We start from the raw sequence: 12,567 nt of genomic DNA, 5'->3' as shown, positions 1-12,567 counted from the left end.
CATGGTTACTTTTTCAGAATTTTATAATTAGATAAACATGTGTGATCCACTGATAAATGACAGCATTGTTAGCTTGATACTAAAAGCAGGTTTAACAAATATAATTGGATTTAGCAAACAAAGAATAACTATACCTTGATTAGTGACCAACAATCTAAATTCATTACACTTGAATTCAAACATGTGTGAACTGTTAATTATGAGCTCTATATAAAGAGACACCTTTCCAAGTTTCATTTGCAGTTCCATGCTGTGTCTTATGTGAGTTATCATGCCATCACATGAGTGCCCCCAGGGCCAAATGACTGCCCTTGGTAACTTCAATATGAAGTGCAAGCACTGCAGTAAGGAGGTCTCTGGGTCCTGCAGAACTACCTCCAACTTCTTCACACACATGAAGGTGAGCTACATTTAAAGTAACTATTTTTCCTTGCATCATTAACTACATAGGAGAGAGTTTTTCTGTTTTTTTCTTAGTAGTTAGAATGTATTGTGTCTTGTTACATGTGGTTTGCCATTAACTGTATTCAAGACTAAACTGAAGGCACATCTGTTCTCTCTTGCTTTCCTGTAATATGTTGTCAGCTACCACTTATGCAATATTTGTTCTCCAAACTACATGTCAATTTTCTTTAATCAAAAACCTGAAGTGGACTTTCATGTAAATTGCTAACTCCCTGTGATTCCTAGGAACTGTGTCATAATGAATGAAACTGATATGCTGTGTCCTTTATCATTATTATGTAACTGTGAGATGCTGCTCACCATATGGCACTATAGAAAATAAAAATTGATTTACTGATTTGTGATAAATTTCTTTATGACTATATTTTTAAGAGACACCATCCAGATATCCACAAAGAATTGAAGCAACCTGTTCAAACTGAAACAGCAAAAATGACCAGCCAGCTATGGTTAGTTTTCTTTCCCAGTCCCTTCAACCTCTGTCACGTGTGGAAGATCCAGCCTTCAAAGCTCTGCTGAAGTTAGTGCAGCCCTCCTACACCCTCCCAACCCGTAAACACCTCAGCTATAAATGTGTGCCTGGCAAGACCGCCAGCCTCCAGGCCACTATCACTTCTGATCTAGCAAACATTCTGGGCCTCTGTCTGACTGTGGACATTTGGTCTTGGCAAAGTTGTGACCATTGTAACTGATAATGCAGCCAATATGCTGAAGGCTTTTGTTACTCTTCCTGGCCTAGAGCAATATAATGGGTTGGAGAGTGACAGTAAGCCCATCGGTATTGTGGATACAAGCCACAATCCTGAGTACCTGCCTCATCACTGTACCTGCTTTGCTCACACTCTCCAGTTGGTTGTAAGGGATGGACTTAAGCATGCAGGACAGATGTCAACCATCATCAGCAAGGCCAGTAAACTCGTCAGTCACGTGCATCACTCAAACTTGGCAACAGAGCTCTTTGAGGGAAAGAACAAGCTGCAGGATGCAAATGCCACGAGGTGGAACAGCCAAGTGAAGATGCTGGTCCATCCTTAAGGTGAAATGCACAACCATGGAAAAGCTCACATTCCCGGTAAGCTCTCCAAATAGGAAATCAACCGCATCAAAGAGTTTGTTGAGATCCTTAGCCCATTTGAGCTTCCAACAGATCAGATTGAAGGAGACTCTCAGGTCACAGTTAGTTGCATCCTGCCCTGCATAAGTGGATTTAGAGCGGGGTTGGGTGAATTATCAAACAAATACAAGTCCAAAATGGTTTCAGCACTACAATCCCCCATCAACAACTGTATTGCAACGTATGAGAATGAAGAAGCCTTCACATTAGCAGCTGCACTAGACATATAATGAAAACTTGATTGGTGCATCATAGAAGAATCAAATGAGATCAAATAGGTGCTTACCAACAAACTCACAGCTTTGGCTCCAACATAACAAGCAACAACAGAAGAGTGTTTACCTCTAAAAATGCATTTATGGTTGTTCAGGTTCATGGCTTTGGCGTCCCACAGGCCTCAACTTCCCATAGCCACCGTGTCTCAAGTCGAAAGGTACTTTAGCCAGACCAGTATCCAGAAGGATGCAGACCCACTGGCCTTCTGGCAGCAACACCAAGTAACCCTTCCCCAACTTGCCCATCTAGCCACCAAATATCTTGAAACACTGGCTTCATCTGCCCCAGTTGAGTGCCTTTTTTTCAATTTCTGGGAAGGTATTCAGGCCTGAGAGATGTGCTCTCTCAGAGGCTAGATTTTGAAGAGCTTATGTTCCTAAGATGGACAGTTAAATTGTTTATATATATATATAATGATTTCCATTACACGAGAGTAGATGTTAAAACTTCATGCTGATTTGAACTCGGCTCTCGCCAAGATAAGCACCAACTAAGACGTAGCTTTACAGTAAACTAATGTGATCCATATGCGTCTCCATCCATTTACGTTTCCTTCCATGTGATGATGTAGATATCCTTCTGTCTGGTGTTAATGGCTGAAGTGTAATGCTGGCTCCAGGGATCAGCTTATTTTGCCTCCCTGGCGCATCAGCACACACAACGGCTGCGATGCTGGCTCCGGGGATCAACCAAAGTGCGGCCTCCCCAGCGCATCAGCATGACAACCGTCTGGATTGAGCTAAGTAGGGTACATCTCTGGGGTTTTCAAGTGGGCACCTTCCATCCTCAGTGTTTCGTCGACTAGCCCACGACACCTCAAGAGGGCTCGACGGTGATTCTGGCGTCCCAGCATCACCCCCCTCCGTCCCCCACTCAACTCAGCCCAGCTTACTTACCTGTCCCCAGCCAGAATCTTTCCGTCTCAACCACAGCCAGTTGCTGCTCCTCTCTGCTGCTTCAGATAAGTTCTTCACTGTGCGACGCAACTCTTGGCCACTGAATCCGACGTCTCTGAGAAACCGGGTTGTAGAGTGTGCCACAAATCCTCGACAACCCACTTCCACTGGGTAAACGCGAACTCTCCATCCTCGCTGTTCCGCTTCAGTGGCTAGTTGAGCATACCGCAGTTTCTTCCTCTCATACGCCTCATCTACAGCATCCTCCCATGGCACTGTTAACTCTACCAGGTGAACAAGGCGTGCTGATCGAGACCACAAGACAATATCTGGCCGAAGGTTAGTGGTGGCAATCTCAGGTGGAAAAATAAGCCGTTGACCAACATCTGCCAGCATATTCCAGTCTCTAGCAGCTTCCAGTTGTCCTGGGCGAGGATTGGTTTTAACACCTTTTCTTGGTGGTTGCTCTCCTGGGCGGAGGAATGTTGTCTTTTGTGTGTAATGTTTTGATGGAACAGGTGGCAACTTATTGGTCATGTTACTATTATTATTATTTATTTCTTAGCAGACAGCGGCAGCAGCGGCAGCAGTGTGGAGTAGTGGTAGGGGCTCTGGACTCTTGACCGGAGGGTTGTGGGTTCAATCCCCAGTGGAGGACACTGCTGTTGTACCCTTGAGCAAGGTACTTTACCTAGATTGCTCCAGTAAAAACCCAACTGTATAAATGGGTAATTGTATGTAAAAATAATGTGATATCTGTATAATGTGAAATAATGTATAATGTGATATCTTGTAACAATTGTAAGTCGCCCTGGATAAGGGCATCTGCTAAGAAATGAATCTGCTAAGAAATGTTACGCTTGTCTTCCAATGCTAAGGCCAAACATCGCAGCACCTGTTCATGGCGCCAAGTAAACCGTCCTTGGCTAAGAGCCACCTTACATCCTGTCAAAATGTGCCTTAATGTTGCAGGTGATGAACACAAAGGACATGAGGGATCCTCTCCTACCCAGAGGTTTAGGTTCTGTGGTGATGGGAGAACATCATATGTTGACCTGATGAGGAAACTGATCCTGCTCTGTTCCATTGACCATAGGTCTTGCCAGCCAATCTTGCGTTGTTCCACACTCTCCCATCTCACCCATTCTCCCTGTTTGGCCTGGGAAATGGCCTTTATACACCTCATCCTCTCCTCCTGCTTTTGCACCTCGTTGACTACCAGCTTCCTTCTTTGAGCTGGGGCCGCCTTGTGCCATGTAGGAGGAGTTGAACTGAAACCAAGACCCCCTCTTCCATGCTGAACTTGCCCCATGATATCACCAATTCGAAGGGCAGCCTTTGCATCTTCCACAGCTTTCTTTGCCGCCCACTTTCTTCCAGTTTTCAACACAGGTGCTGCCTCCCTTACGCATTTATCGCGTGACTCTACTAATGTCATTTCCAATCTGACCTTGGCGCACTTAAACTCCTCGGTTAGAGCAGAGACTGGTAGCTGCAGTATTCCTTTACCATAAAGTCCCACTCTGCTGAGGCAGCGTGGAACTCCCAACCATTTCCTGATGTATGAACTGATTAACGCTTCCAGCTTCTCTACTGTTGTCAAAGAAACCTCGTACACAGTCAGTGGCCACAGCAACCTCGGCAGTAGACCAAACTGAAAGCACCAGAGTTTTAGTTTACCTGGTAGAGCGCAGCTGTCTATGCTCTTCAACCCTTCCACTGCTTGTTGTCTAACTTCTCCCACACGAACTGTGTCCTTTAGATCCCCGTCGTACCATCTCCCAAGACTCTTCACTGGCTTCTCAGACACTGTTGGTATTGCCTCACCATTAATGAAGAATGTTTTATCTACTACTTTGCCTTTAATTATAGAGATGCTCCTTGATTTAGTGGGCTTGAATTGCATTCGTGCCCATTCAATGTTATTGGTTAATTTGCCCAATAATCGATTAGTGCAGGCTACTGTTGTAGTCATGGTTGTCATGTCATCCATGTATGCTCGAATTGGTGGTAGTCGCATTCCAGAAGCCAAGCGCTCTCCTCCTACTACCCATTTTGATGCCCTAATGATTACTTCCATTGCCATGGTAAAAGCCAGTGGAGAAATGGTGCATCCTGCCATTATTCCAACCTCTAGGCATTGCCATGTAGTGCTGAATTCTGAAGTTCAAAAACTGAATTGCAAATCTCCAAAATAGGCTTTCACTAAATTTGTTATTGTCATCGGTACACTGAAAAAATCAAATGCTGCCCAAAGTAGTTCATGTGGCACTGAACCATATGCATTAGCCAAATCCAGGAATGTCACATGGAGCTCCTTCCTCTCCTTTTTAGCTGATTGAATTTGTTGCCAGATCACATTGATGTGTTCTAAGCAACCTGGGAAACCTGGAATGCCCGCTTTTTGTATTGAAGTGTCAATGAAGCAGTTCTTTAATAGGTAAGCTGACAATCTCTGAGCAATAATGCTGAAGAAAATCTTGCCTTCTACGTTTAACAGGGAAATGGGACGAAACTGACTGATGCTTGTAGAATCTTTTTCTTTAGGTATAAAGACTCCACCTGCTCGGCGCCATGCTCTTGGTACAACCTGTTTTTCCCATGCCACTTTCATCAATTTCCACAGAATTCGTAGAACTCCTGAAGCACTCTTGTACACTCTGTACGGAACTCCATTAGGCCCTGGAGATGATGAAGCCCTTGCTTTTTTCACAGCTTGCTCTATTTCTTTCCACTTAGGTGCACAGTCCTCCATTTGGTATTTTGGTGGATTGATAGGTGGGATGTCTGACGGAATTGACATAGGCTCCTGCCTTTTTGAATCTGTATGTGTTTCCTCCAAATATCTCTCCAGCTCAACCTTAGATGCTTTTAGTGTGCCATTCTTCTCACTGGTGAATAACTTCTTTACAAATTTGAATGGGTCTTTATAAAAGTTAGCTCTCGCACGCTCCTTCTTTTTGTAGCGTTTCCGTAGGCGCTCAGCTCTGCGCAATGTTGCAAGCTTATCTTTTATGACCCTTTGTAAGAGATTGAGTCCCTCCTTCTGACTTTGTTCTGCTCTTCTCCATTGGTTCCTCAGCTGTCTCCTTTCTCTAACTAAGCGTTCAATCTCCTGCTGCCGTCTAGACTTTCCAGGAATAGTTTGTACTTATATATATATATATATATATATAATTGTTTTTTTACAAATACAAGTTATACCCTGTTTCTGTATTTAAATCTGAGATTGTTTCTTGGGTTTTGAAATAAATAAGAGTAAGCATATTTGTGTGGTTATTTGTTACTTTTTTTTAGTATAACTAATTCTAATTGCAAATATTGATGCATAATCATAATTAATTGTAACTGAACAGAACACTTTAATTGTATTTTCAACAATGCTGCTGTAATTGTAATCGTACTGGTAATTGACCCCAGGTCTGTAATATAGGTACATATTATATAGCACACATCTTGGACTATCTAATGTTAATTTAGTGGCTGGTTTCACAGACCTAAATTAGCACTAATCTTGAACTACCTAATGTTATTTTAGGTAAGACAATTCAGTATTCGTATTAATCAGGGTCTATGAAACCAGTCGTATGTTTGGTAGTCCAAGACTAGTGCTACTATAGGGTATCTGAAATTAGACTTTTGTCATGATGAAGTAGCTTGATTACAGGAGTATTCAGTTAATTCTACAATTTAGATAATAAAAATGTATGGATAGTTCTAGAAGTAACCAGTGTTAGTATGGATTACAGTTATTAGACATAGATGCTTGAAGTTTGTGTGCCCAGTATTTATCAGTTATCAAGTAACATTGGATAGTCCAAGACCACTGCTAATCCGAGCGCATGAAACAATCTGATAAACTCAATCAGCCACAAATTAGCCTTCAAAGCCAGATTTTTCTTCAACAGTATGCTTGGGAGATATGTGTTTAATTGTTTGTTTTTTTAAAAGATAGAATGCTGAAAACGGGTAAAACAAAAACTTGAATTATAAGAAAGTTTTTGCTAAACAAAATTGTAAGAAATAGTTTGTGCAGTAAAATCATTGGTACTTTTGTGCCTTATTTTTGTCTGTGCTCTTTTTTCATCAGCACATCTGATGTACTGCAGCAATGTACAGTGCACTGCATTTTATCAAGTATTTTCAGCTCTAAACAGCTAGAAGATGATAAGAACAAATGACTGTAACATGCTACAATTTTAATTATTTTATTGATTGCAGTGTTTCCATTCTTAATTATTCCACAATGATAATGCCTTTATAAAATGATTAATCTTCAATGTGATTAATGGATTCCAGTATGTGTCTTGCAGACAGTTGCAGTGCTTACCTCTAGTGATGTGATGCAGTACTGGCATAAAGTCAATCAAAGTCCATTGCTTCATAAGCAGTAATAATAGTTCCCTTTCAAGTCGAAAATAACCATCAAGGTATGGGATATTGCCGTCAGGCAGTAGCGATTGGCTGAGCTTTTATAGCAAAGCTGCCGATAGGCCTCTGCGCGAGCTGCCACGTAAGCCCGCCCCCTTGGGAGCTTACTATACGCAGCGCGCAGAGACTCACTTCCTCTTTTGTCTTCAGCATTGGTAGCGGTAGGTATTAGAGCCTGTAGCTGACTGTACTCAAAAAGCTTAAAGCTTGAGAAGCTGGTTTTTGCCCCTTCTCCGAGTTTATTTCAGTTACACTCTTCGGAGTCGTTATTATTATTATTTAAGGATTTTATATATTGTGTATATTTTTATATATTTTATATATTTCCTTCACGCTTTGCTTGCATCGCGTTTCTCGTGGTCTCCCGTCTTTCCTTTATTAATTAATTTTGATTATTGTGTTGTGTTTTGGGTTGTATTAAAATATATATTTTTCTGTGTGTATTGTATATATTTGTGACGCACGTTGCGTTGGCCTTGGCCGCGCGCGTGTCTGCAGCCCCGGTCTTCCCTTGGCTAGACCGTGTGTGTGTGGAGCCTGCTCTGCTGTCTCCCACGTACTGCCTGCGGTAAAAAAAAACAAAAAAAAACCGCGTGGTAGTTGTACTGTGCCCACATATACTGTGTCCCAGTCACATAATCACCACCAGCAGTACTGCTGCAGCGAAAAAAAAAAAAAAAATCCCATTCACTACACAGAGGAAGACGACCACTAAGCCTCTATCCCCAGCACCAGCAGGTAAGTAGTGCACAGCATAAGACACTGTACCAGCACATAGCGTCTCCGCTCTGCGGGTCAGCTGACGCTTAGGCGTCTGTGCTAGCGTTCTACGCTCGGTACTCACGCTCCGGCGTGCTGCGCTTAGGCGCTTGGTGTCGGCACTTTGCCACTTGGTGCAGCGCTTCGGCGCTTTGTGCAGCGCATCAGCGCTTGGTGCTAGCGCGTCTGCTCTTGGGGACTTCGGCGCATCGACGCTCGGTGCACGCACCTCGACGCTCGACGCTTCGGCGCTCGACGCTCGGTGCACGCACCTCGACGCTCGACGCTCGGCGCGTCGGCGCCTCGACGCTCGGTGCACGCACCTCGACGCTCGGTGCACGCACCTCGACGCTCGACGCTCGGTGCACGCACCTCGACGCTCGACGCTCGGTGCACGCACCTCGACGCTCGACGCTTCGGCGCATCGACGCCTTGACGCTCGGTGCACGCACCTCGACGCTCGACGCTCGACGCACGCACCTCGACGCTCGACGCTCGGTGCACGCACCTCGACGCTCGGCGCTTCGACGCCTTGACGCTCGGTGCACGCACCTCGACGCTCGGTGCACGCACTTCGGCGCTCGCTCGGTGCACGCACCTCGACGCTCGGCGCTTCGACGCCTTGACGCTCGGTGCACGCACCTCAACGCTCGACGCTTCGGCGCTCGACGCTTGGCGCATCGACGCCTTTACGACCAGGGCACGTCCACGCTTCGGCAACCATGTCCGGGTTCCACCGTTGCGTCACCTGCCAGGCAAAATTGCCAGCGAGCGATCCCCATGAGGACTGTGTGGCGTGTCTGGGGCCAGAGCACGCCGCATCCGCGTTGGCGGATAGGGCTTTTTGCCATCTTTGTGCTGGTTTCCAGACACGCACCCTCCGCCAAAGGGCGAAGAAAGCAGTGGGTGGGCGCTCTCCTTCCACTGGATCGTCCCACACCATTTCTGCCCCGCCGTCATCTACGGCGACGCCGCCAGGGCGGCTGCAGCTCTCCAGGAGCCCGTCCTCCCAGCTAACGGCTGGTCAGAGGTCCCCCACCAGACGCGCTCGGGAGCGCAGCCCCTCCCCTCGTAGGGTACGCCCCCGTCGGGAGTCTAGGTCGCACTCCAGATCGCCTCGACGGAGAGCACGCTCTCGTTCCCCTCGTCGGGACAGGCGATACAGAGACAGGTCGGGGGTGGCAGAGCTAACCTCCAAAATGTCCCAATTCATGGAGGTTATGATGGGGCAGCAGTCCATCCTCATGTCCTTAGCAAATGTGGTGCCTCCAGTCCCAGGACAACCGACTGGGCCCATTGCTAGTCAGCCAGTGGCCCCTCCACAACCTGCACCGGTCGTCGCTCCTCCAGTGCAGTCTCAAGGGGAGTGGGATATCGATGCGCTGTCTAGAGACGCATCTGACATCCTAGAGGGGGACAGTACAGAGGCTGAGGTAGCCTCCCAGCACTCTGAGGACGAGCTCCACGTGCTGGACACCAATGACCCTACGTGGTCTGTGGTGGACAGAGCAACCCGCCACTTGGGCGTCGAGTGGCCGATGGCGGAGCCGCCTCGGCGCTCCTTGTTTGAGTCGCCTTCAGCCCAGTCCAGTCAGTCCAGGATGCTTCCGGCATTCCCGGACTTTATTAAGGAGGTACAGTCCACCTGGGGGGCTCCGGCCTCTGCCCCGGCGACTTCTCGCAAGGCCTCGGCCTTTAACATGCAAGGGGCAAGTGAGGCTGGGTTGGCGTCCTTCCCACCTGTGGACGCTGCGTTCGCCGCGTTGGTGAAGACGCCAACACTATCGGGGCTGACGAAAGATCCTGCATGCCCCAATAAGCAGTGCAGGACCACTGAGGTACACCTCAAGAAGGGGTACGCTGCGGCCACAGAGGCGGTCAAGCTCTCTAATGTGGCCAGCTTGCTGACGGTCTACCAAGCGGCATTAATTAAAGACCTGCCTGAGTGCCCTTCGGCGGCCCTCAGAAGCGAGTTGGGGACCGTCAGTCAACTGCTGGTGAAGCTGGCCCAGCTCAACGCGCGGGCTCAGGGCAGGAGCATCGCGTCTCTGGTGGTGGCCAGAAGGCAGCTCTGGCTCTCGCAGGCGAGAGTGCAGGAACCTGATAAGGCCCCGTTGCTGGATGCCCCAATTACACCGGGACACACATTTGGTCCAGCGGTGGAGGAGATGCTGCAACGCTCCGCCAAGGCGCGGGAGGCGTCACAGCAGATGGCGAAAATGTGGCCAAAACCGTCGTTCCAGCCGAAGCGGCCTCAGGAACATCAGTGGCGCAGGGCACCACCACAGCACCAGCCACGGCCAGGGGGGACTAAGACCTCTCCCTCAAGCACAGCAGCGCGCGGTCAACCTCCTTTTTCAAGACCGCAGCGCGGAGGGTGGCGCCCTAGAGGTGGTGCCAAGCCACGCCCTCGGGGCTCTGGCCAGGCCCCTCGCGAACGAGCCCAGCCCAAACAGCCCTGAGAACACCAGGCAGCTGTTAACCCTCCCCTACACTGTCTCCCAGCTCCAGTTCTGGCAACAATGCACCAACGACATCTGGGTGCACAAAACTATATCCACCGGGTACACCCTTCAGTTCCAGTTAAAACCTCCCCCCTTTCGGGGGGTGGTCGTAACTGCAGTGAAGGACTCGGTTCAGTCCTCAGCTCTGAATGTGGAAATACAAGCATTGCTCAGCAAGCGTGCCATTCAACAAGTAGACCCTGCTCTGATCGACCAGGGGTTCTATTCCAAATACTTCCTGGTGCCCAAGAAGGACGGCGGGCTCCGTCCTATTTTAGATCTGCGAGTACTGAACAAATACCTGCGGGTGTTATCGTTCAGGATGCTTACGCACAGGCACATCATCCAGTCAGTCCGACACGGCGACTGGTTCACCACCGTGGACCTGACAGATGCGTACTTTCACGTTCCCATCTGCCCGGGTCACAGGAAGTATCTGCGTTTCGCATTCCAGAGCAGGGTATACGAGTTTTGTGTCCTTCCGTTCGGCCTGTCACTAGCTCCTCGAACCTTTTCGAAATGTATGGATGCCATTCTAGCTCCCTTGCGGGCTCAAGGTGTCCGACTGCTGAATTATCTGGATGACTGGCTCGTCTGCGCGCAGTCAAAGGAGCAGGTGGCACAGCACACAGTGATGGTTACAGACCATCTTCGGCGGCTAGGTCTGAAGATCAATTCAGAAAAGAGCCGCCTAGTGCCGAGCCAACAGACCGAGTTCTTGGGTCTGCATCTGGACTCAGTGTCCATGGAAGCGACCCTGTCGACACAAAGAGTTGCCTCAATAGAGCGGTGTCTTTCCCTATTCAGGTTGAGACAAACAGTCAGCATGGAGCTGTGTCAGCGCATGCTGGGGTTGATGGCTGCCGCCTCACAAGCCCTTCCTTTGGGCTTACTACACCAGAGACCTCTGCAGGCCTGGTTCAATGCCTTCGCGTTGCATCCGCGGAGAGACAAACACCGCAGGCTAAGGGTATCCCGAGCCTGCTGGGAAGCGCTACGCTGGTGGAGAGTTCCGTCAAACCTCCGCCAAGGCGTACGCTTGGGTCCCATTTTCAGAAGGCAGGTCATCACGACCGACGCTTCCAACCACGGTTGGGGAGCAGTCTGGAACGGGACAGGGACCCGTGGAGTGTGGTCAGGACCCTGGAGGTCAGCCCACATCAACGCTCTGGAGCTCAGAGCGGTGGACCTCGCCCTCCGGCACTTCTTGCCAGTGCTTCTAGACAAGCACGTGTTAGTGCGGTCAGACAACACCACAGTAGTGGCGTATATCAATCGCCAGGGCGGATTGCGGTCCCCCAGTCTTCACCAGATGGTAACGCGGCTGTTGCTCTGGGCTCAACCGCGTTTAGCCTCTCTGCGTGCAGTTCATCTGCCGGGCAGAGTCAATTACGCAGCGGATCTCCTGTCCAGAGGAGGTCCTCTTGCGGGCGAATGGCGTCTCCACCCTCAAGTGGTGGAGCGCATCTGGGAATGGTTCGGCACAGCGCAGGTCGATCTCTTCGCTTCGCGAGAGACCACGCACTGTCCTCTATGGTTCTCGGTGAAGGACCTCGACAGCCCCCTGGGGGTGGATGCACTGGCTCACGAATGGCCGCCAGGGCTCCTGTATGCCTTTCCACCGATTCCGATGCTCCCCGCCTTCTTGGAGAAGGTCAGGGTAGAGCGAGCGACAGTGATTCTGATCGCTCCTCGGTGGCCTCGGAGAATATGGTTCCCAAGTCTAGTGCAGTTACTGCACGGTCGCCCGAGGGAACTCCCTTTGCGAGCGGACTTGTTGTCCCAAGCTCAAGGACAGCTTTGGCATCCGAACCCCAAACTCATGCAGTTGTGGGCTTGGCCCCTGAGCGGGAGCGCCTGTCAGCCTTAGGGCTTTCGACTGCAGTTATATCGACCATCCAGAGTGCGAGAGCGCCTTCTACTAGGTCGCAGTATGCGTATAAGTGGCAGCTGTTTCAGAGTTGGTGTCTGGCTGAGAGCCACGACCCAGTCTCCTGTCCTATGGCAGTAATATTGCAGTTTCTACAGAAACTGCTGGATGAAGGGAAATCTCCTTCTACACTTAAAGTGTATTTAGCCGCCATTTCGGTTTGTCATGTACGCATTGACGGGTTATCACCTG

General features: G+C 48.9%; 1 protein-coding gene across 1 annotated transcript; it reads left to right on the top strand.

Annotated features, from left to right (window-relative positions):
• Window positions 1–301: 301 nt before the first annotated feature.
• Window positions 302–12,325, top strand: LOC131737079 (uncharacterized). Its single transcript, XM_059023535.1, has 4 exons — window positions 302–400; window positions 1,315–1,463; window positions 1,950–2,076; window positions 10,246–12,325. The coding sequence occupies exons 1-4, from the start codon at window positions 302–304 to the stop codon at window positions 12,313–12,315; spliced, it is 2,445 nt and encodes an 814-aa protein (XP_058879518.1). The 3' UTR covers window positions 12,316–12,325.
• Window positions 12,326–12,567: the final 242 nt, after the last annotated feature.

This window comes from Acipenser ruthenus, chromosome 1 (assembly GCF_902713425.1).
Source record: "Acipenser ruthenus chromosome 1, fAciRut3.2 maternal haplotype, whole genome shotgun sequence".
NCBI classification, from domain to species: domain Eukaryota; kingdom Metazoa; phylum Chordata; class Actinopteri; order Acipenseriformes; family Acipenseridae; genus Acipenser; species Acipenser ruthenus.
The sequence above is the reverse complement of the archived record's forward strand: the minus strand, read 5'-3'. Positions and strand labels throughout refer to the sequence as shown.